General features: G+C 47.7%; 2 protein-coding genes across 2 annotated transcripts in view; one reads left to right on the top strand and one right to left on the bottom strand.

Annotated features, from left to right (window-relative positions):
• LOC119308212 (transcription factor LHW-like) overlaps positions 1–11,244 on the top strand; it is a 12,375-nt gene extending 1,131 nt beyond the window's left edge. Inside the window, exons 2-10 of the mRNA XM_037584332.1 lie at positions 495–641; positions 746–827; positions 1,571–1,612; positions 1,706–1,765; positions 7,709–9,412; positions 9,546–9,647; positions 10,136–10,276; positions 10,383–10,508; positions 10,690–11,244. Of these exons, the coding sequence (XP_037440229.1) occupies positions 495–641; positions 746–827; positions 1,571–1,612; positions 1,706–1,765; positions 7,709–9,412; positions 9,546–9,647; positions 10,136–10,276; positions 10,383–10,508; positions 10,690–10,851 (2,566 nt within the window). The 3' untranslated portion in view covers positions 10,852–11,244. The remainder of the gene's footprint in view (positions 1–494; positions 642–745; positions 828–1,570; positions 1,613–1,705; positions 1,766–7,708; positions 9,413–9,545; positions 9,648–10,135; positions 10,277–10,382; positions 10,509–10,689) is intronic.
• A 4,288-nt stretch (positions 11,245–15,532) lies between these two features.
• The window catches only part of LOC119308210, a 10,725-nt gene continuing 2,721 nt past the window's right edge, over positions 15,533–23,536 (bottom strand). Inside the window, exons 2-6 of the mRNA XM_037584331.1 lie at positions 20,637–20,719; positions 17,830–19,431; positions 17,532–17,744; positions 17,321–17,445; positions 15,533–17,080 (exon numbers count right to left, since the gene is read on the bottom strand). Coding sequence (XP_037440228.1) covers positions 16,599–17,080; positions 17,321–17,445; positions 17,532–17,744; positions 17,830–19,431; positions 20,637–20,719 — 2,505 coding nt within the window. The 3' untranslated portion in view covers positions 15,533–16,598. The remainder of the gene's footprint in view (positions 17,081–17,320; positions 17,446–17,531; positions 17,745–17,829; positions 19,432–20,636; positions 20,720–23,536) is intronic.

The following is a 23,536-nucleotide window of genomic DNA, read 5'->3' as shown; positions in this document are numbered from 1 at the left end:
TCAGTGTCTTTTCTTCATTTTTCTGGGTTCAAAGTCGTCTTGAACATTCCATTTCAGCTAGATTTGTCTCGTACGAATGAAGCATCCGCGAGGAAGATTCGTAGGATGGGTATATTCCTCAGCAATTACTAATAAGGGACTCCTTTCCTTGTGGGAAAGATAGTGCCTGGAAAAAGAACGCCCGTACGCTCGTGTGGGCGTTCACTCATGCTTGCAAATTTAGTAACGCCTTTACAACAAGGAACATGAACCAAAAAGCTACTACCACCTTGTCTGTGCAAGTTCGTGTTAGCTCCTGAGGCTTAAAAGAGCGTGAATGTGCGAGATGTTGTTGCAATTCCGTGCAAGCTTTTTTGGGAGAGGGAGAAATGGGGACACGATGTGGGGATCATGGAGGAATGCTGAATGCAATGTGGAATGAACTTTTTGATGCGCTGGGAATTTGGGTTTTCTTTGATGATTTGCGCGCACTGTTTTCCCTTGGTGATGTGCAGGCATCTAGTGTGGGAGGATGGCTACTGTGGCCACGCATCTTGTCCAACTGGATCTGAGGCTTCTGAGGTTGGCTGTGAATCAGGTGGCACTGTGTGCGCCCTAGTTAGGAAGGTTATGGCATCGCAGGTTCATATTGTTGGAGAAGGGTAAGGAAGAACCGGGAACATCATTTGTTTGTTACTAGCTAGCACAATGTTCTTGGTTGATTTCTTTTATTGATGGATAGATGCTACATTTTCTGTTTTTTCAGTACCATCGGCCGTGCTGCTTTTACTGGGAGTCATCAGTGGATTATCCATGATACTACCAATGATCACAGGCTCAGATCCGAGGTATAAATTCTTCTTCTTCGTTCTCGTGAACTGATATAAATATAGGGCATGTTTGGTTTGTAGCCTAAGGTTGCCACACCTAACATTAGTCGTGCCACAAAACCTTAGGCATGTGTTTGGTTCATTGCCACACTTATGGCTTGCCACACTTTTCTAACTACATGGTCCACATGTCATAGACTCATTTATTTGCCAAATCTTGCCACACTTGTGGTGGCCATTTTGTTCGCCACATTTTTTGTGGCATCCACAGTTTGCCTAAGTTTAGTTGTGGCAAAGTAGCTATGAACCAAACATGCCTGTAGCCCTAATTCAGTTTTGTCTGGTTCATTTTTGCTGCTGTGTCATTAATAGCATGCTGTCCAGGAATTTATGTCATCGCAACAATCCTTGTGGGGTTATTTTTTCCTCACATATTTGTTCCTTCTGTGTTGAAATTTTGGCTTGTAGTGAGTTTGATCTATTGTTCTGCCACATAAGTGGTCACTTGATAAGCTAGTTGCAAAAGCACACAAATGGTATTTGAACAAGTGGAAATCATGTAGAGTTTCTCGTTAACAACTTAACATGATTTGCCACACAGGCTTGAGCTAACCATGATCTTTTTCCATAATGATTTCTAATTTTCTTTTAATAACAATGCAATTTGATTTTATCTGTTGCTCTGGCTGTTTTGGTTATCCCCAATTGTTATGTGCCCTTTCATAATGGAACAATAAGCTGTTGTCTTCTGGTGGTGATAGGTTGCTGCTGAGATGAATCATCAGTTCAGAGCTGGCATTCAGGTTAGTAGAATTTCGCCCTTGCATGGTAGATTATTTACTGACTTTTTAACTTCTGATCTCTTAATAATTTATACTTGTTCGGTTGTTGCGCAGACTATTGCAATAATTCCTGTGTTACCACGTGGTGTACTACAGCTAGGCTCTACTAGTGTGGTAAGATGCCCTGCTTTTGACAATGCATATCAGCATACATATCCCACAACATGTCTTGAAGTTTATTTGGTAGGACTAGGGTTCCTACCAGGCCTCCGGCGTAGGTTGTATGGACAGGGAGGAGGGGGACGGAGGCTGGAGCGGGCGCGCCGGCGGTCGGGCGCCGTCGCGGCTAGGGTTGGGAGAGGCGGCTAGGGTTCCGGCTCCTTGGGGAGCCGGGCAACAGAAGATTATAATATCTTTATTGCTTGATCTCAAACGGTGTCTTACCACTAGTATTTATAACTTTAGCCTAAGATAACTTGCCTAAGATAACTTGCGGGACAAGCCCCTAATACTAATGCCCGGTCGGCCTCTTCCTAGTATAGACTTGTCCGGTCATAACATCTCTCCCCGCCTGCGCAAACAGCTCGTCCTCGAGCTGAAAGTCTGGATAGTGTTGGCGGAATTCGTCACGCTGCTCCCAAGTAGCCTCCTCCTCCGGAAGGCCCGCCCACTGAATGAGGACGAACCAGACGCCACGACGGAGCTGCGCCTGCAACACCTTTGCTGGCTCGGGAAGAATGCGACCATCGGCGATTGGAGGAAGCGCCGGAGGAGCCGCCGGTGGCTCGCCACGGAAAGGCTTGAGCAGCCCAACATGGAAGACGTCGTGGATGCGAGCGCGGGCCGGAAGCTGAAGACGATAGGCCACCTTCCCAATGCGCTCCAAGATAGGGAAGGGCCCGGCGTAGCGAGGGCCGAGCTTGCGCTTCGCACGTGGATCGAGTGACTGCGTAGAGCGGTGGAGAAGACGCAGCCACACCCAATCACCCACCGCAAACTCCACCTCGCGATGATGAACGTCGTAGTAGTGCTTGGCCAGCTGCTGTGCCTGAAGGAGACGCTGACTAACCTCAGCAAGCATCTCGTCACGACTGCGGATAAGGCCACTTGCAACCTCCGTCCGAGCCGTCTCCGGGTCCACCGGAAGTATAGGCGGGGGTGGACGACCATAGACCACCTCAAACGGCGTCGCGCGCAGGGCGGAGTGATAAGAGGTGTTGTAGCAGTACTCCGCCCAAGAGAGCCAATCGACCCAAGCGCGAGGCCGATCACCTGTCACACAACGCAAATACATGGCAATGACCTTGTTAACCACCTCAGACTGACCATCTGTCTGAGGATGAAACGCCGTACTCAGGCGAAGCTGGACACCCGCCATCCTGAAAAGGTCGCGCCAGACATGGCCTGTGAACACTGGGTCCCGATCACTGACGATCGAAGCAGGGAACCCGTGGAGACGGACGATGCCGTCGAAGAAGGCCCTGGCCACTGACGCCGCCGTGTATGGATGGCCGAGCGCGATGAAGTGGGCGTACTTGGAGAAGCGGTCGACCACTGTGAGAATGACCGACTTGCCGCCCACCTTGGGAAGGCCCTCGATGAAGTCCATGGATATATCCGTCCAAACCTGAGACGGCACCTCCAAAGGCTGAAGTAAACCAGCCGGCCTCAGGGTCTCCGTCTTGTTGCGCTGGCAAGTCTGACAAGACCGAACCCAGTCGCGGACCAGGGCGCGATCGCCAGGGATGTAGAAGTCGGCGCGAAGACGATGGGAGGGTTTTCTGCACACCCTCATGACCCGCCAAGTGGGCGAGCTGTAACACCTGGTGACGGAGATCATCATGCGCCGGAACAAAGATCCGGCGCCCATGGAGAAGCAGTCCGTCGGAGAAGCGCCAAGGCTCCTCCAGGTTGCCGGCCGTGAGCTGCTGCTGAAGAAGGACGACATCGTCGGTCGTCGCAGTGGCGCGGCGAATGTCGGCGAAGAGACCGAACGTCGGCCCAGAGCGGATGCACAGGGCCGCCCCGGTGGACTCGTCGGTGGAGGGAGCGAGGTCGGAGTCGCGACGGGACAGCGCGTCGGCCACGATGTTAAGACGGCCCGGCTGATACTCGACGGAGAAGTCGAAGCCGAAGAGCTTGCTGATCCACTGGTGCTGCGGCACGGTCGATAGCCGTTGGTCCAGCAAGAACTTCAGGCTGTAGTGGTCCGTGCGAATGTGGAAGGATCGTCCCCACAAGTACGGCTGCCAATGACGAACGGCCTGTACGAGGCCAATGAGCTCCCGCTCGTATGCCGCCAGCTTAAGATGGCGCGGAGCGAAGGGCCGGCTGAAGAAAGCGAGTGGCCCATCGCCTTGATGAAGCACGGCGCCGAACCCGGCGCCCGAGGCGTCACAGTCCACCACAAACGGCGGTCGAAGTCGGGCATCTGGAGGACGGGGCCTGTCGTGAGGGCCCCTTTGAGGGCCTCGAACGCCGTCGTCGCCTCGTCGTCCCAGGCGAAAGCGTCGCGGCGAAGCAACCGCGTGAGGGGCGCCGCGATGAGCCCGAACTCCCGGATAAATTTCCGATAGTAGCCGGCGAGGCCGAGGAACCCGCGGAGAGCCCGCGGCGAGTGAGGCGTCGGCCATGCAGAGACGGCCGCCACCTTGTCGGCGTCCATCGCCACCCCGTCGGCCGAGATGACATGGCCGAGGTAGGCGACGGTAGGTGTCCCGAACGAGCACTTCGAGCGCTTAAGGTGGAGGTGGTGCGCCCGAAGCTCGTTTAAGACAATGGCGACGTGCTGGAGGTGCTCGGCCCAGGTGGCGCTGTAGATAAGAATGTCATCAAAGAAAACAAGCACAAACCGCCGTAAGTAGGGTCGAAGGACGTCGTTCATCAGGGCCTGGAAAGTCGCCGGGGCGTTGGCGAGGCCGAAGGGCATCACCAAGAACTCGAAGTGGCCATGGTGGGTGCGAAACGCCATCTTGGCGATGTCGTCTGGATGCATGCGCACCTGATGATAGCCCGAGCGGAGATCGAGCTTGGTGAAGAAGCGCGCCCCATGGAGCTCATCCAAGAGCTCGTCGACCACCGGTATAGGGAACTTGTCCTTGAGCGTGAGCGCGTTCAGGGCGCGGTAGTCGATGCAGAAACGCCACATGCCGTCCGTCTTGCGGACGAGAAGCACCGGTGCGGAGAAGGGCGACGTGGAGATCTGGATGATGCCTGCCGCGAGCATAAGGGCACACTGTCGCTCCAACTCATCCTTCTGCAGCTGCGGGTAGCGGTAGGGCCGAACCGCCACGGGGGTGGAACCCGGTACAAGGTGAATATGGTGGTCGTACACCCGGGCGGGCGGAAGACCCCGAGGCTCGTCGAAGAGATCGCTGTGCTGCTGCAGAAGGGGATCCAGCAGGGGGTGCTCGGCCTCCTGGGACGCGGCGGCCAGCTGGAGGTGTGGCACGGCCGGCGCGGCGCCCCCAAGGCCGTCCCACCGGATGCGGCGGCCTAGCCGCCAGAACGTCATCGTGAGCACGTTGAAGTCCCACAAGATGGGCCCGAGGGTCCGGAGGAAGTCCACCCCGAGGATGAAGTCGAAGCAGCCGAGGTCGATCCCGGCACAGGTAATGGAGAAGTGCTCGCCACAGATGGAGATGGGAACGTCACGGGCGAGCCCATGACACTGGAGGCGATCACCGTTTGCCACCGTGATCCGCAGGCGCTCCCCGCTCGTGGTCGGCAGTGCTAGCCGACGCATGGTCGCCGCGGGTAGGAAATTATGGGTGGAGCCAGTATCCAGCAGGGCCACCAGCCGCTCGCCATGGACCGTCACCGGTAACAGCATGGTCCGCTCGCCACGGATGCCGGCAAGAGCGTGGAGGGAGACGACGCACGCCGTTGCCGTAAAATCCGCGGGCGCGTCCGCGGCCGCCGCGGGTGGTGGCTCGTCGGTCGAGTCGTCCGCCTCGGTGTAGTCGACCGTCTCCAAGCAAAATAGGCGGGGGCAGACATGGGTCGGCGAGTAGGGCTCATCGCAGTTGAAGCAGAGGCCCTGACGGCGACGCTCCTGCTGCTCGGCCGGGGACAACCGACGGAAGGTCCGGGTGGTGGCCGAAGAGGTGGTCGCCGAGGCTGGAGGGGGCCGGCCAGGTGATGGTGCGGGTCGACTGGGAAGGCGGCCGCCCCGGCCGGCCGGTTGCTGTAGCGTCTGAGCCCGCTGCTCGAAGGCCCGGGCGTAGTACATGGCCGTCTGGAGGTCGGGGGGATCTCGGAGCTCGACGTCCACGCGGATATGGTCTGGTAATCCGCCCACAAATAACTCGGCGCGCTGAGTCGCGGAGACGCCCGGCGCATGGCATGCCAGGGCCTGGAAGCGGTCGGCGTAGTCCTGCACCGTGGATGTGAAAGGCAAACGACCGAGGCCGCCAATCGGCTCCCGCGGATAGGAGGCCCGAACCGGAGGAGACAAAGCTCCCGGGAGCGCTCCCATGGTGGCATGCCGCCCTCGTCCTGCTCGAGGGCGTAGTACCAAGTCTGCGCCGCGCCTCGGAGATGATAGGACGCGAGCCAGGTGCGATCCGAAGCGAGCGTCCGCTGCCCTCGAAAAAACTGCTCGCACTGGTTGAGCCAGTTGAGGGGGTCCTCCGTGCCGTCGTAAGTGGCGAAATCTAGTTTGGCGAAGCGAGGGGGTGTCGGACCACCGTGCACGGGGGCTGCAGTAAACGGCAGCGCATGTGCTGGGTCGGGTATCTCTGGGGCGTAGTTCGCCGAGCTGGAGGGACGATCAAATCGGAGAGAGGGCATCGGGTGTTCCGGCGCCGTAGTATACACCGGGTCCGGAGACGAGCCGGTCGCCCACGCGGGAATCGGCGAAGGCGAGGACGGAAACTGCACCTGGTGCAGGGGCCGACCAGTAGACCGGGACGCGGGTGGTGGTGCTGGCGATGGCGGCGGCGCCTGGTGGTGCGGCTGCACCGGCGCCTGCGTCGTGGGGGCCGGCGGTGGCGCCGGGAGGGACTGCTGAGGCGGGCCCCCCAGTGCTGCGGCGGTGGTCGGCCACGCTGGCCAAGGCGTTCCCGCGGCCGGGTAGTGCGGCAGCAGGAGCGGCGGCGGGGGCGCCCCTCCGTAGGGCGCCTGGAAGGCCGGGGCGGGCCACTGTAGCGGCGGCGGCCCATAGGCGGTGGTGGCGGCGTTCGGTGGCGGGGACTGGTGCCCGGCGAGGTAGAGGCTGATGCCTCGGATGGCGTGGACGAGCTCCCGCAGGGTGCCCGACATCTCCTCGGGCGTGAGGAGCGGGGGCGGATCCGCCGTGGTGGTGACCGGCGCCGGCGCGGTGGTGGTGACGGTCCCGGACGTGATCGCCGTCATCGGCGCGGAGGTGGCCGGCAGCAGCAGTGGTGGGGCGGAGGTAGATGGCAGCGGCAGCGGTGATGGAGGAAGCGACATGATCGGCCTGGTGTCTCTGGATACCAAATTGGTAGGACTAGGGTTCCTACCAGGCCTCCGGCGTAGGTTGTATGGACAGGGAGGAGGGGGACGGAGGCTGGAGCGGGCGCGCCGGCGGTCGGGCGCCGTCGCGGCTAGGGTTGGGAGAGGCGGCTAGGGTTCCGGCTCCTTGGGGAGCCGGGCAACAGAAGATTATAATATCTTTATTGCTTGATCTCAAACGGTGTCTTACAACTAGTATTTATAACTTTAGCCTAAGATAACTTGCCTAAGATAACTTGCGGGACAAGCCCCTAATACTAATGCCCGGTGGGCCTCTTCCTAGTATAGACCTGTCCGGTCATAACATTATTCTTTTTTTTAAGTATGGGCCATGAGGTAGAACAGTGATACTAATTTGTGAATATTATGTAGTTGACTGGGCAAATATTCTGTCCTTCGAATCCTTATGTAAACTATATTTGCGGTGAGGTTCTAGGAAGACCAAAGCTTCTTGTGATTGGAGCGGTGAACTGGAATGAAAAATTGATATATAATTGCCTCTGTTATACATTTACTTATTTAGCATTTTGAGAACTACATCAAGAGGACTTGCTCTGGCGTTTTACCATTAGAACTAGGACTTAGCTCTTGTCTTTGTGGTTCCAACATGTTAGAGCTCATAAAATGCTTATTTTATGACAGGTTATGGAAAATACAACTTATGTGCTTCAGTATAAGAAGCTGTGTTCTCAGTTAAACAATCGATCAAGTATGGTTGCATCTACTTCAGCTAAAAATGATTCTAGCCAGAAGGTCCAATCACGCTCTTCACATGGTCTTCTGAGTGTCTACCCTGCAGATGGTTGCTCAAAAGCCTTCAGTGGTTCTCCAGCGACTTATGAACAGTGCTATATTCCTGATGCGACAGCAGTCTCAAGTAGTGCATCAGTAAACATAGGAAGAAAAGCTTCCTTGCTTAAGGTGGCACAGAGAAATGGTGAAGCTATCAGAGACCACAGTTTATATGCTCCTGATGTGAGGTTCAGACGACAAACTCCTTACTGTGACAGGAGAGTTGAAAGCACCACACAAAGCAGTGTGGTTAACTCAGATTTTCTCTCTTCTACCTCAACATCAGCAGAAAAGCATCCACTGTTGATGAATGATGGACAATTGGGAATGGGAAACATGGAAGAGGCGTCTGATACCAGAAATCTTCTGCTAAAATCTCTTGCATTCCGGAACCTGCCTCCATCGCATGGAGGGGGTGAGGTGTTAGATTTTCTAAACAGTCATGGAAACTTTGATTTTCTTCCTGAAGGTAATAGCATAGTCAAGTCTAACTTGTACGACTGCTCAGCAAGTCAACTATTAGACCAAAGATGTAACTCTACTTCTGGGATGATAGGGCACAAACCGGCTATTTCATATAAAACCCCCCAATCTGCTCAATTCATTATGAAAATGGGGAGTCCCAAAAGAGACTCATGTCATGCTGTTGCAGCTCCATCCACTGGCTCTGAAGTTCAAACTTCTAGTGAATTTAAAACAGACTTTTCTCAAGATAATCAAGTGGATATTTCGGATCGTGTTTGCCAAAACAGAAAGGCTAAAGAAGTAAATGACTCCAGTTTTGCTGTAAGAATACAAGGTTTGAAGAATATGGATCGGCAGAAGCTCCCAGACATTTCAAGTGAGCGATCTTCCTCACTTCGTGTGGATCCAACTGCAGGAAATGATTTGTTTGATATATTTGGTGCTGAATTTCCTCATCTGTGCCGCAATGTGGATGGCGACTCGACCTGGAACACTGCAAAACCAGCTAGCTCAGGAAAAGATGCACTTGAATCCTCAGTTTATCTCGATACCTCTCCAGTGTTTGGTGCACTGGAAGATGAGTTCCCCTTTTCTGGAATCTTCTCACTAACTGATAGTGACCAATTATTGGACGCAGTTATCTCCAGTGTCAATCCTGGTGGCAAGCAGATCTCTGGTGACAGTGCGTCTTGCAGGACTTCATTGACAGACATGCCTAGCAGCTCTTATTGTGGCTCAAAAGTGATGAAGCAACATGAATCATCTGGTGCTCCTCCTTTGCTAGTCAAGGATGAGTTGGCTGTATCAAATTTTGTTAAACAACCAAGTTTCCTAGAGAAGACCGAGGATTGTTGTCTTTCCCAAAACAATGGAATGCACAAATCTCAGTTACGCCTTTGGATCGAGAGTGGACATAACATGAAGTGTGAAAGCGTGTCAGCCTCAAACAGCAAAGGTCATGATACACCAAACAAGGCAAATCGAAAGAGATCTCGACCAGGAGAGAGTTCTAAGCCCCGGCCAAAAGACCGTCAGCTTATTCAGGATCGTATAAAGGAGCTCCGGGAACTTGTACCTAATGGTGCAAAGGTACCCTCTAGTTTGACTTCTGCATTTTATGGTCCTTTGGTGATTTTTTTTTATTTAGATATCACTTCACTTTAAAATGCTCATGTACTTGTAGCATAATAACTGCTATTCTCATGTCATTTGTTGTCAACAGTGTAGCATTGATGCTTTACTGGAAAAGACCATCAAGCACATGGTTTTCTTGCAGAGTGTGACAAAGCATGCTGACAATCTCAAAGATTCTAATGAATCTAAGGTATACACTAGGATTCCGCGTCTGAGCCCAGGCTCATCTGCACCTGATGAACAGTAAATTCAAAAAAAATAGTAAAAAGTTCAAAACAATCTGAAATTATTTGGCATCGAAGATGCTCCAACACACTAGCTGCGTGCAAAAATTTGGGGCAAAATGACATTCGAGGAGCTCTAAACACACGAAAAAAATCGGCTCCGAAGTGTTCTTTTTCATAGTTTCTTTGAGACCAGTTTTTTTTTTCTGAGAGCTCCTCAAATGCCATTTCACCACAATTTTTTTGCACGCACCTAGCGCATTGGAGCATCTTCAATGTCGATTCTTTTGCTATTTTATTTGAATTTACCGTTCACACCCCAATGCAGATGCACCTGGGCACCGAATCGCCGCACTCAAATTTCAGTTATTTTTTTGCTGCAGTTTATTCCATGAGAAAATAGTTGCAAACCCTGTATAATCTTTTCCTGTGCTATTTGATAATCTTCAAACAGATACTTAGCGGTGACAATGGTCCTCTTTGGAAAGACTACTTTGAGGGTGGTGCAACATGGGCCTTCAACGTCGGCAGCCAATCTATGACATGCCCAATCATAGTTGAGGATCTCGACCGGCCTCGTCAGATGCTTGTGGAGGTAAATGATTCTGCTATTGTTTGTTCTCTGTATCCATCCTGTTAATCTCAGTTCACATATTGTTATATATACATACTTCCATTTGTTGACATCAATATGTCTGCAGATGATTTGTGATGACAGAGGTATCTTCCTGGAAATAGCCGACTTTATCAAAGGTCTTGGACTAACCATCTTGAGGGGTGTGATGGAAGCACGCAAAAATAAAATCTGGGCACGATTCACTGTTGAGGTAAGTAGTTCAATGTTATTAAGATCCCTTGGTTGGGTCAGGTTGCACGGATAATGCACTTGTACAGATCATCCTTGGATTCTACGAGTTGCAACATTTTCTTCCTATGAATTTAATTGTCAGTTGCTTCCTTCCGTGCCTGCCTTTGACAGGTGTTCCTTATTTGGTTCCATTTGTGCAGGCCAACAGGGACGTGACTAGAATGGAGATTTTCCTCTCACTTGTGCGCTTGTTGGAACCCAGTTGTGATGGCAGTGGATCAGGAGAGAATCAAGAAAATGGAAAAATGCCTCTTGGGATTGCGCAGCACCAGATTATCCCAGCGACAGGCCACCTTAGATGAGTGATCGAGCATGGGCACCATCAAGGCACCTTTCAAGAGCTAAGAGCAGGGGTTCAGCTCGCTTCTGCAATGACTAGCGTTGTCAGCTCACGACTAGCTGGTTTCTTGTGACGTACCACGGATCTTTCTCACAACCGGGCGTGCAGAAATCCTAACACAGTAGAACCATGAAGGCATCGACAATTGGTTTAACAAAATGATCACTAGGAAGTGTTTGGATTGTAAAATCTTTGTTCCTGTTTTGTTACTGATGTTTCTTCTATTAGCGAGTTTTGTTCTGTTGGTCTACTGAATGACAATTCTAGGTTGATCTGTCTAGCATGAGTTTTACTATTGCCAAATCACGAGGCTTTGTTTTCAAATGTGTCATGCTGTCTTACTGGACTTGGAATACTTTTTGTTGTGCTTCTCCTAAGAGCATCTACAATTGGACTGGACAAAATCTGACCCCCTAAACGTCCCTGAGCACGCACTCATATCTAAATCCTCATATTCATGCAAAGCCACACCATCAAAAGAGAAGCTAGACTTTGGGTTATTGCGGGTGCACACAAATTGGGTAGCATAATGCCAGGAGAATAATGGACCTTATGTAATATGTGTGGTGTAACAAACAAACTCTATTCTCTTTTTTAATTAATGGACGAGGCAAAGCTTGTGCCTCCGTTTTGGAAAAAATATTCATGCAAAGCCATGCATGCACTGCTCATATCTAAATCCTCATATTCATGTAAAGCAATGCACGCCCATCATATGGCATCAATTCTTCATAAATTTGACAAAGCAAAATAAATCACAATTCAGCACACGCCATAATAAAATTCAACAATTCAGGCGATACAAGAATGAATCATCTGCCTCTCACTTTGCACGTGTTGATCTCTTTCATGTGGAGCCACTTGCTTTCTTCATCCAAGACACTAGCATCTAACATGATTCTCGAATCCTCCGCGTCCTTTGCAAGCTTCAACCTCTCTCCGTGGAGCTCAATTGTTGTATTGTCTTCTTCTTTTCAAGTTCTCATTTTACATATTTCTCATCTTCTCCAAATCCATCTTCTTCCTCTCAATGCTTAACTTCTCTTTCACCCTCTCTTGGTCGAACAACATTCCAATGAGGACATCACTATCACTGTTACACCCACAACCCCTGCTGCTACACATATTGGACCAATTACTAGTGCTCGCGCGCCAATTGAATTACCGTGTACTTTCGTTTTTTTGGTAATGATTCTAGTGTTCATGAGAAATTGAGAATATTATGCTGCCTAAATTGGATACATTTGTTTTGCTTACGAATGAAGGGCCTAGCATGGACAAGAAGGATGAACATCGGGGAATGATCAAGCGTGGAGATGAAGGCATGCGCGAAGGGAATAACAACAAAGTTACTAGTGGAGATTTCAACAGTTTGAAGCAACCATGATGACATCCAAGGACATGGACGAAAAATACAAGATGGTCTTTCATAAATTTCATTCATAGTTTATTATAGGTGTCGCGCCACCTTATTTTTGGGCCAAGCCATGTAATTTCGAAATACCTTTCCATGGGCTGTTTTTAGAGTTCATATTATAGGGGAAACTACTAAGAGGTGTTTTAGTCCCACCTTGTCAAGGGGGACGAAATCGCCTCTCCTTTCCCCTATAAATATAGTCCTTAACGCGTCATTTAGACTTGGGTGTTTTTAGATTAAAAATTGCCATAGCTGCAACTCGCGTCTTCCGTTTGTGTTCAACGACCAGACCAAACCGTCACAGAACCCCACTTCAATCAATAAAGCTTACCTCTTAAATCCGCAGTATCCAGATTGCAATCTCAGTTTCTTACTTGTTCTTCGTTTGCCTGCAAGAAATAGACCCACGTGGTCAGGTTGATCGTGCTCTGGCATGGTCAATAATCTCTCGGAGTTGGTTTAGCGATTGTTAAGGCACGACATCTTCGCACGTTCCTAGTCGGATCGTCAAAGTTGACTTCCACCAAAAACTATAGTTACTATCTCGTCGAAAGACGGGACACCTACGGCCCTATCACATCCCCTCCCTTTGCACATACAGGAAGAGCAGGTACCTCTCCTTCTTCTTCTCCTTGACGGAAAAAAATGTTCGTCCATGTGGCGAACACTTTGCTTGCTGCGGCGTCACACACGTCCTTCTCCTTGTCCCACTTGTTTCCATCACATGTCGGTTCCTCTTTGGCATGGTTGCTTGCCCGTCCGCTCCTTCACTTTGCTCATCATAATCATCCAATCCAATAGATTGTTGGGAGCTTGAGGCATATTTTGTCTTCAACTTCTTGGTGGGGTTTTTAAGCTCATCAAGGGTGAGTTGCCACTTTAGTTCCCATTCAATTTCAACCAACAATGGGATAAAGTGAATGGCTTGTCCTCGGTTTGGTTGTACAAAGTGGCCGCCAACCCCAACTAGCAAATAAGAATCACTCAAGACAATGCAACGAAGGGAGCTAGCAATACAAATGATGATAATGTGAAGCATGTCAAAGTTACATAGCTATGGACTCTAGTCCCACTTTGGTTCTGGCCAGCCACTTGTGAACATAAACATCTAGGACGGCGTAATCAGTTCACGGCGTGAACGAGGAGCAAGGGTGGAGGAGGGCGGCGAGTTGGACACGGGTGCAGGACTGTCGATTTGGTGGAATTGGTCAATTTGGAGCATATTTGAAGTAGGTCCGACCCGTCGAATCCAGCGTGGTGGACGCGCCCAAGCATCCACAAATCCACCCCACATATGGGTTGAGTTTGAGGGTGCCGGACAACCTGAACGTTTGGCCTGGTTTTGGGGGGTCTGGTTGGGTGGCAATTTTGTGATCAGACAGTGATCGAGCTGTCCGCTGGACGTTTGGGGAGGGTTTGAGGGGTCCGCTTGTTGACGCTCTAAGGGCCTCTTAGATTCACATATTTTTTTACTGAAATGGAGGCACATGATTTAGCTCGTCCATTCATTAAGAAGAAGAAAGCTGCCTAATTAATTTACGGAAAGCCACCACAACTCGCTAGCCGGGCATACTCAAGATACAACACACACTATTGCAAGGAAAACCCGTCAAGGTTTCATATTGACATCATCGTCATCACTTCTCCTGGAGCAAGTGACTTCGGCTTCACCAAAAATAGCCATGGATGAAACCAGTATCGGAAAGGCCATGACAAGCAACACGAAGGCCCATGACAAGGAATTAGCCACACGTGTCGGCAACAACACATATCCGATTTAGACGGCGAGCTACGAAGGAGAATTATACAAGCCCGACGTAGTGGAAGATCATCGAACATACTACTAGCCACCCAGATCACACCGTCACAATTTCGACTTCATATCAACAAACAACCCAAGACAATTATGGTAACATGCTCAGAATAGCCGACTAATAGGCACAACAATGTCCCGGTCTTTCAGTGAGAGGTCTCTATCGGTTTAGGTGGAGTAGACTTTGACCATTCAACTATAACGTGCAAAGACACCGCGCCTTAGCAGTCACTAAACCAATTTCGAAAGATTATTGACCATTGCCGAAGCACGATCAACTTGGCCATGAAGTCTAATTCTTGCAAGCAATCGAAAAACAAATAACTGCAATCTAGATATTGCGAGTAAAGATGAAGTATTGATGAAAGTTGGGGTTCCATACACGGTCTTGACATGGTCGTTGGACACAAATTAAGTATATGAACTGAAACCACGACACTTATTATGCATTGGAGGGAGTAGCAGTCCAGTCCAAGACCTTTGCAACATCCGAATTTGACATATAAATCAGTCGGGACTTCTGCCATGTAGGTTGCCCTGTGCCCCTACATGTGCGGCCCTCTTCTTGGGCGACTCCTCAGCTGCCTTCCCTACCCTGCTAGTTACACCCAGAATGCAATGTTACTTGAAGGAATTAAACACCCCTAAAATACTTGAAATAATTACGTCCTATACATCAACAACACATCTAATTAGCCGTGGGGGGCTTACTAAATTGATAATCATTATCAAAAAAGCTAACTCACTCTCCAGACCAAATTACTAGGAGACGTATCGTCAACAACACGTCACTTTAGCTATTAAGGTTAAATAAATACTTCATTTTGGAACAACACATCAATTTAATAGCTTAGCTATTAAGGTTATTTTTTTTTGAAACGGAGGTAAAAGATTTGCCTCATCCATTAAATAAGAGGAGAATAGAGTTTGACAGATTGCAAGTGACCCTACAAAAAACCGCATGGCAATTACTCTCGTACAACAATACGCCCTAGTTTCTTAGCACCCGCTGTAACCCACAGGTTGGCCTCCAGCAAAATATTTTGAAGAAGAATAGGCGGTGGCGCACTCTTGTGGCGAAACACCCGAGCGTTTCTCTCATTCCACAGAGTCCAAGAGACGAGCATGGTGAGGGAGGCCATCGCTCGTTTGTCTGGATTTCGCATGTCAGTTCTTCTATCCCACCAATGCATAAGAGAGTCCTCAAGGTGCCAATCGGAGGTGTCAATGTGCGCAAGACCAAACTTGTCAATGACTAATCGCCAGAGCCGAATGGAGAAGCGACACTTGACGAAAAGGTGGATGCCTGATTCTTGCTCCCTCTTGCAAAGTGGGCAAAGTCCACAATTTTCCCAACCACGCCGCTCCAACCGGTCCGCAGTCCAAATCTGATGCTATTAAGGTTATTACTAGTACAAAAAAGTAACTCACTACAAGAAGAAAAAGCATGGCCAGCAACATTGCAAACGAATGCACTGGAAATAACAGAGAAAAGATTGCCGGCTTGGAAATAACAGAGAAAAGATTGCCGGCTTGGTAGACAACAAAGAAATCTCAGCAAAATTGTACTCGGCCAGGTTCGTAAGTTGCCTCGGCAGCAAATATTACAGGAGCGACCCAGACGATGCCCGGGAACGCGCGCTAAGGCTCAGGTCAAGATCTACCTCCTTGCTAGTTTCTACCCTAGGAGTCCATCCAATATGCTCCTGCCGAACTGGGAACAATTCCAGGCAGGCTTCAGAAGCCACATCATCATCCAGTGGAACGAATCCGATGGGCTGGCAGCGCTCCTGCATAGGCGGAGACGCACTGTCAGGTGCCAGATGTACTTGTGCTCCAGTATTACTGCCTACTGCAGATCCGCCGGTCGCAATCTCTTCAGTCACCGAAAATAACAGCGCACCTTCACTGACCATCTCCTGGATGAGCTTCTGCGCTCTTGGTGTCCGAGCCGTGACAAACCCAAACAATTGAGTCATGGGAGGCACTGCCCCACACTCGGCACATAGTAGCCGGAAACGGGGAACGGTAGGCCGTCCCTCGATCCCGATTCATCGACCCGGAATCGGATTCGGGAACGAGGTCGGATTCGGTACGATTCGATGAAGATTCGGCGTCCCCGCAGCCTGCTCCTCGATTCAGGTTCCAGGATCCAACAGCCAAAACGCGAGGCATAATTTACTCACGCCGTCGTTTCTTTTCTCAAGGACTCCTCGTTTTTCCTCCAGTCCATTAATTGCAAGGGATTCATTAACAGCAAGGAATGCTGAACGTCAGGGAGTCGTCGTTCTTCAGGAACTGCGTTCCTCGATCCATGGTACCGTACCGGGTTCATCGTACCCAAATGGATTGGATCGCGTCCCCGCTATAAAAAATTCGTTCGAGAGATGTATACCTTCGTTGTATCTTATTTTTTTCAACCACCGACTCTCGTCCCTCGTTCCCGTTTCTCGTTCCCACCGTACCGGAAACATGGCAACTATGACTCGGCAGAATCGATTGGACTGGGAGTGGCTGCAGCAGGTCCCGCAGAGTCAGCTGATGGCTTGGTGAAGTTTTGCTCATCTTGGTGGTCCACTTCTTCAGGCACATCTGGTTTACTGTCAGCTCTTGGCTGTGTGAAACAGTTTGATCTAGCCTTTGGTGGGTTCGGCTCTGCAGATGACGAATTGTTGCCAGGTGAGTGAAGGCCCATCGTAGCACTCATCGCCGTCTCTTGCCCTCCACAGTTCTGCTCCACCAGCAATTGATTCTCAACATGCACGACATGCTTCACAGCCGAAGTTTCATGATCTGGTGAAACACATTGTACTTCATATTGCCGGTCCATAAAAATGTGTTCTTGTATCTCCCCTACTTTGGCACATGCTGAACCATCTTGTTCTTCAACTAGATGATCACTGTCGGACTCATCTTCCCTACGCTTGAACATCCCCCACAGGTAGCGTTTGCCCTGGCACACTGTACATAACAAATTTTAATCAATGACTGGTAAAGCCATGGTCTATGATGCAAAGCAAAGCTTATCCAATCATTTTTTTGTTGGCTCAAGAACAGACCTCTAAGTAAGCAGATTGATAATAACCACATAACCGTGTTCAATCTCAATTTAAGCATGTTGACTATGTGGAATGGCATGCCATGTGTAGCATATGAAGACAATGCAGAAATAAGAAAATTAATCTCCAGTTGGACACGTACAATGATATTGCGCTGGCAACATTGTGGAGGGGAAGATTAGCAGCTCAGCGACACCAATAACAGCTTGTAAGACAGCACCACTATCAATGATTTCCTCCACTGGCCCATCCGATTCTTCATTTGGGCTAGAGATGAGGACATGGGACCTTTAGTATCACAATGAGCTGAAGAAAAAGATGCGGAGAATCATAAAGGCAAACACATTACACACCTCGCACTGGGCGGAAAGAAATACAATGCAATGTCGCCATCAGTAGGCCTTGATGTCCTCCAACTCTCTGGCCAGGCTTCCAACCGAGGGAGCTTGATTACTTTAACTACTGGTTGCAACGACCTTGAGAATTCCCGCACAAACCCACAAGCTGTGGTCGACAGGTGTGCAGTCAACGAGATATATACTTCGTTGTTTATCTTAAGTATTCCACTGTTGACATGAAAACAGAAGAATGGGGAGACATCAGTATTTCACACAATAATAATATAACTATGATTGTTGAGGAAAAGCAGACCTCCAGATAGGTTCATCAGTGGGTTGTGAGTACATAGAAGATTGCTGATTGGCAAACTCTGAATCAAATGCCATCCTGGATCCGAAAACAGGATCCGTTGCAACTAAAGTTTCTGATGTCAACTTTGAAGCATTATCAAGAGCACATTTACGATTACTGGTACCTATTAAAACCTCTTCATCTTTGTTATCTTCATTCGCCTCTATATTTCTCCTCCGTTTCTTCACAGGCTGAGTAATCTCACAAGATTCAGGAATCAAAATATCTAGGTGTACAGCATTGAGATTTTGACCATTCAAATCACCAGTCTGTACAGCTTGTTTGACACAATCTTCCATGCCTATTCTACGCTTGCTCAGTGATCCATCACACTCAAGCGACCGATGATTGTAATCTTCTGACTGCACATCCGCAGCCTCTTCTTCATCATCGTCCAGTATAATGAGCTGTATTTGCTTCCCTTGATTGTCCTTAACACAATTCTCCACAGTATAAAAAAGTTCCGCTGATGTATCACTGTCCTCCAGAAGAACGATTTCTTTCAAATTGGTTCCTGGGAAGGAACCTGAATCCACCCGATCCAGTAGTGTTGATGGTACACTCTGATTTCCCCGTGCTATGACTGGTGTAACATGACCCTTTGGATTTTCAATTTCAACATTCCCTGGCGACAGGCAGTCACTGTCCTTTGAGGGGTCCAATTGCCTTGCATCACCTAGAGGAGGTTCAAATTCATCCAATGGGTTTTGGAGATTGATTTGTTTTACCCTTGCTGGCAAGCAATTTGCAACACAATCATTGTTTAATGCATGAACACCATGTCCATGGTCAATCTGCTGATTATCCTCTTTGTCGGCCTTGGATGTTTCAATGGTCATGACTTCAGAGGAATGAAGTGCCTCTCCACTATCACAAGAAATATTGGGTACACTCTGATTTCCCCGTGCTACGACTGGTGTAACATGACCCTTTAGATTTTCAATTTCAACGTTCCCTGGCGACAGGCAGTCACTGTCCTTTGAGGGGTTCAATTGCCTTGCATCACCTAGAGGAGGTTCAAATTCATCCAATGGGTTTTGGAGATTGATTTGTTTTACCGTTGCTGGCAAGCAATTTGCAACACAATCATTGTTTAATGTATGAACACAATGTCCATGGTCAATCTGCTGATTCTCCGCTTTGCCGGCCTTGGATGTTTCAATGGTCATGACTTCACAGGAATGAAGTTCCTTCTCACTATCACAAGAAATATTGGGAGCATTGCAATCTCGTGTAATGGTCTTATTACCCATTGGTTGCATATCAGACCCCTTTTGTTTGTGCTTCCTTAGCATAGAATTCTTGCTTGACGAACATTTCTTTCTTCGAGATTTACTTTTAGACTTCTCTGACTTACTCTTATGGTTTCTACATGGCCCTGCTTCCCTTGTTGACCTCACACTTATGGTACTTGCCCGGCGTACTACACAACCAGAACGAGCATGTTTTGGCGCCTTCTGCAAAAATCCCTCATAAGTAACTTCACCACGCTTTGGCAGGCATTCATCACAGAACCAGCGTTCTACTAATGATCCATCAAAAAGAACCTTGGCCAGACAGTATCTACAAAATGATTACTCACAATAAGCAGAGAGCAAGTAGCACTTTTGGGGGAACCAACAAAAAGATAAGAAGCGTAGTAACAGAACTTATTGGGCTTGTCCTGTAATCAATGTATGACATCTGACGTGATCAATAATAAGTTCCCATGAGAACATTAAAACTTATTGGGTTTGTCCTGTAACAAGCATAACGTCAAGAAATAAAATAGATTTGATTGAGTATTGATTTACACTTCCACCATGAGTGCAGCCAAAACTTTTACGGGACAAGTGGCGAACAGATGAGCAAGCTATGAATGCAGCCACCTATTTTGCAAATGTTTCAACAATCTAACTAATTGGTTGCAGCAGCTATTGAAAACATAGCACCATGATAATATATTGTCCAGAAATCAACAGAAGCAGACATGAGTTGCAAGGTCTAAGAAACATTCATATGTGAGGTAGAAGTTCTGCAATCATCCATGCATTATGCATCCAGGAAACGTACAAAAAGAACTTGAAGTATCTGTCCACACAGTCACTATTCAGAGATAGCTACATAATTATATCATCATAGGTAAATTAATACTAAGAAGTGACAGCACATATTAACTATATGCTCCAGAAAATAAACAGTGCAACACATATTTTAGCCTTATTAAAGGTAAAGGCATGTGATGTGCTATTAGTTCCCTTCATGGAAAAGTTTGATACCTACATTGATAAGTTTTAGCACTTTAGACTCCCGATGATTATAGTGTTGCTTCAAATTGTACACCATTATTTGCCAACATGTTTGAGTGCAAAGCATTAGCACACTACATCACTTCCTGGATGTATACATTTTAGTATTCCTTTTCTGACAAAAAATATTATGCATGTACTCCCTCTGTTCACAAATACAGGATGTTTTAGATATTTCAATATGGACTACATACTGACTGAAATGAGTGAACAAACACACTAAAATGTGTCTATTATACATCCGATTCACAAAAGTATTAAAACATCTTATATTTATGAATGGAGGAAGTATTAAACATCTTACAGAAAAAGCATTTTAATAGTTAATACACATGACAGGTCTGGAATTATCATCAGACTTTTCTTACATTGAACTGACTACTTAATCTTTATACAAACAGCTATAAACGAAGCATCTATGCTAAATTGCTGCATGCTGTACTTGGAAGAAAAATAATTATAGTGGATAAAAAATCATACTGGTGCATGGCACACTTGCAGTGATCACAAGATAGCAAAAGATGTCCATAACCAACATCTCCACAGATTTCACATACAGCAGCCTGCATGGTGATAAAAAAATGTTAGGGAAGTTATACACAGTACTATCATAAAGAAACAAATAGAATGGTGAAAAGGTGAGGAGAACGGAGAAAACAAAAGGAATGAAGAAAATAGAAAAGGAAGAAAGGTCTATCCACAACAAACAGAATGGAAACGGATAGAAAACATGAGGAAATGGGAAAGGAAGTAGGGAGAATTATGGAGGCGTAGACATGAAATAGATAAAGCAACTTAGACAGCAAAAAGCCATCGATGGGTATAGTAGTTAAATACCTTGAGGCCCTGCTTCAAACTATTTTCTTAGATCTAATAAACTTGTGAGTTTAGCCATAAATTTCTCAATATAGTCACTTCAATATGTTGCAAGGCAAATTATCTGTGCTTTAAATCACGTTCCTTCACAGGCAGAGGTAGGGAATTCGTATTTTTGGCATTAGCAGGCTCGCTCGTAGGCTATCCTACACATAGTTGGTTGCCACATGATACATTTCAATAGTTCCAAATATTAGGCATGCGTACTAACATGGAATGACCTTATATTCCAACTTACGAGTATAGATTGTGACCCAACACTTCTTTTTTTAATGCTATTGTGATCCAACACATGATAGACGTACATTGTCTAAGAAAAACTTAATGTACATTGTTTCCTTACTTGTAAATATCTGTAGAAACTAAATTAATTACCTTATCCTTTCAAAAATAGTTGTCACATTTGACTTAGGCAGAACTATGCAATCATCAGGTTTCGTGCAAAATCACCAAAATGCCCTTCATAACTACTACTTCCTTTTCAGTTTAGTAGGCCTGCGTGTATCCCTAGATTAACAATTTAACCAATATAATAATAGCAATATATCCCAATTTTATACCACTAGAAAATATACCACTTGGAAGTTTCTAATGATATATATTTTTGTGATATATAAATTGTATTATGTTGGTCAAATTGTTAATCTAGGGATACACACAAGCCTAATAAACCAGAAAGGAGGTAGTAAAACATATGGCATGGGCCTACAAAATGTATCGTGGAGTCGGTGGGGGTGGATAAGTGTAACTTGTGAAATGTGACTTTGTGAAAGGTGAGGTGACATGTATTTGTGACCAAATCACATGGTCAAAAGTGTAAAGTAAACATGAAATGAGGGACTAACAGTCAAGAGTATGTTGAAGAGCTGGCTAGCCTTACCGGCTATCAGATCCATATGACAAGTGAATGTGAACGGATAGAGCAACAATTAAGAGTGCACAGAAAATGCAACCAATGTTTACAGGACAAATTTCATGCATGTAGCATAGAGTAGCTACTGAGGCTACAAAAGTAGTTGATTTGGATTTGAGCATGGATGGTGCTCAACTGCTGATTACAAATATATGAAGTTGATCAAAATCACTAGAATACAAGTATGTTGTCATATATCATACAAAATAGACATACCATAAACCATATATAACAATAATCAACCAATCTGCAACCGTAAATCCCCGAGATTCTAAAACAAAGTTTTATACCAAATAAAATAGCTCCATAGTTTCATGCCATTGCAAATGGGCGGTGGCGGAGGTGCTCCATTCCTTGTTTATGGGATGGAGATGTCCTATTGGAGGAAGCAGGAGCGATTGCTACTCACATTTACTCCTTCTATAAGGAGCTCTTCATGGCAGAGCCATGATCCAGGGTTTCTTTGGCTGCTGACTGCTAGCCGGTAGAGGCCAGGACCTTAGCGAATGAGAATGCAGAACTTACTCTGCCAAACTCGCCAGAGGAGGTTGGTCGAACAATTGCTGAGATGAAGGCTAATTCGGCCCCCGAGCCAGATGGCCTCCCGATCTCCTTCTTCCAAAAGTTCTGGGCGCAACTCCGGCCGATGATTATGATAATGTTCCACCAATTTTATATTGGGACATTGTACATGCCCCGCTTGAAATTTGGTGTCATTACCCTGATCCCCAAAATTGTTGGGGCGACAGATATCCGACACTTTGGGCCGATCAGCCGATCACAGTGATCAATGTTCTTCAACGAGTCGTATGTAAGGTGTGTGCGACGCGGTTTGCCCCCGTGGTGGAACGCCAGTTCGCTTTTCTGAAGGGGTGTCCTATACATGATGGGATTTTGGCTCTTCATGAAATTGTTCATATGGAGTGCCAGAAAGGCGCATCTCAACTTCCAAAAGGCATACGATCGCCTTGACTGGTCCTTCCTCCGCCTAGTCTTGGAGTGGAGGTGGTTCAATGACCATTGGTGTTGTTGGATCATGCAGTTGATCATGAGCGGTAGTACAACACTTAACATCAAAAGGGAGGCGACCCACCTCCAATATGCAGATGACACCATGATCATGGTAGAGGGGCCAGAACTTGATACCATCAACTTCAAGTTCCTTCTTCTCTGCTTTGAGGTCATGTGCGGCCTTCAGATCAATTTTGATAAGAGTGAGATTGTGGTGATGGGGTATTGGTCCGCCGATCAGCAGCGGATTGCAAAAAACCTTAACTACAAGTTATCCTCCTTCCCCATTGCGTACTTGGAGATGTCGCTTTTTGGCTCAAGGATCCTTGTCAGGGATTTTGACATGCTTGTGGGACGGGTTGTGTCCAAAGGGAGTAAATCCATGCTTATTGACTCGTGTCTCTAGCCTCCCCATGTATATGATGGGTTTGTATATCTTGCCTTCTTTTGGCAGGCGGCGGATGGGCGCCACAAATACCGTATGGTCAAGTGGGCAGACATCTGCTTGCACAAGGACCTGCGGGTCTAGGTACTCCCGTGTCCTGCCGCATGAATGTGGCCCTTATGCGGAGATGGGTAT

The sequence above is a fragment of the Triticum dicoccoides genome, chromosome 5B (assembly GCF_002162155.2).
Source record: "Triticum dicoccoides isolate Atlit2015 ecotype Zavitan chromosome 5B, WEW_v2.0, whole genome shotgun sequence".
In the NCBI taxonomy this organism is placed as follows: Eukaryota; Viridiplantae; Streptophyta; class Magnoliopsida; order Poales; family Poaceae; genus Triticum; species Triticum dicoccoides.
The sequence above is the reverse complement of the archived record's forward strand: the minus strand, read 5'-3'. Positions and strand labels throughout refer to the sequence as shown.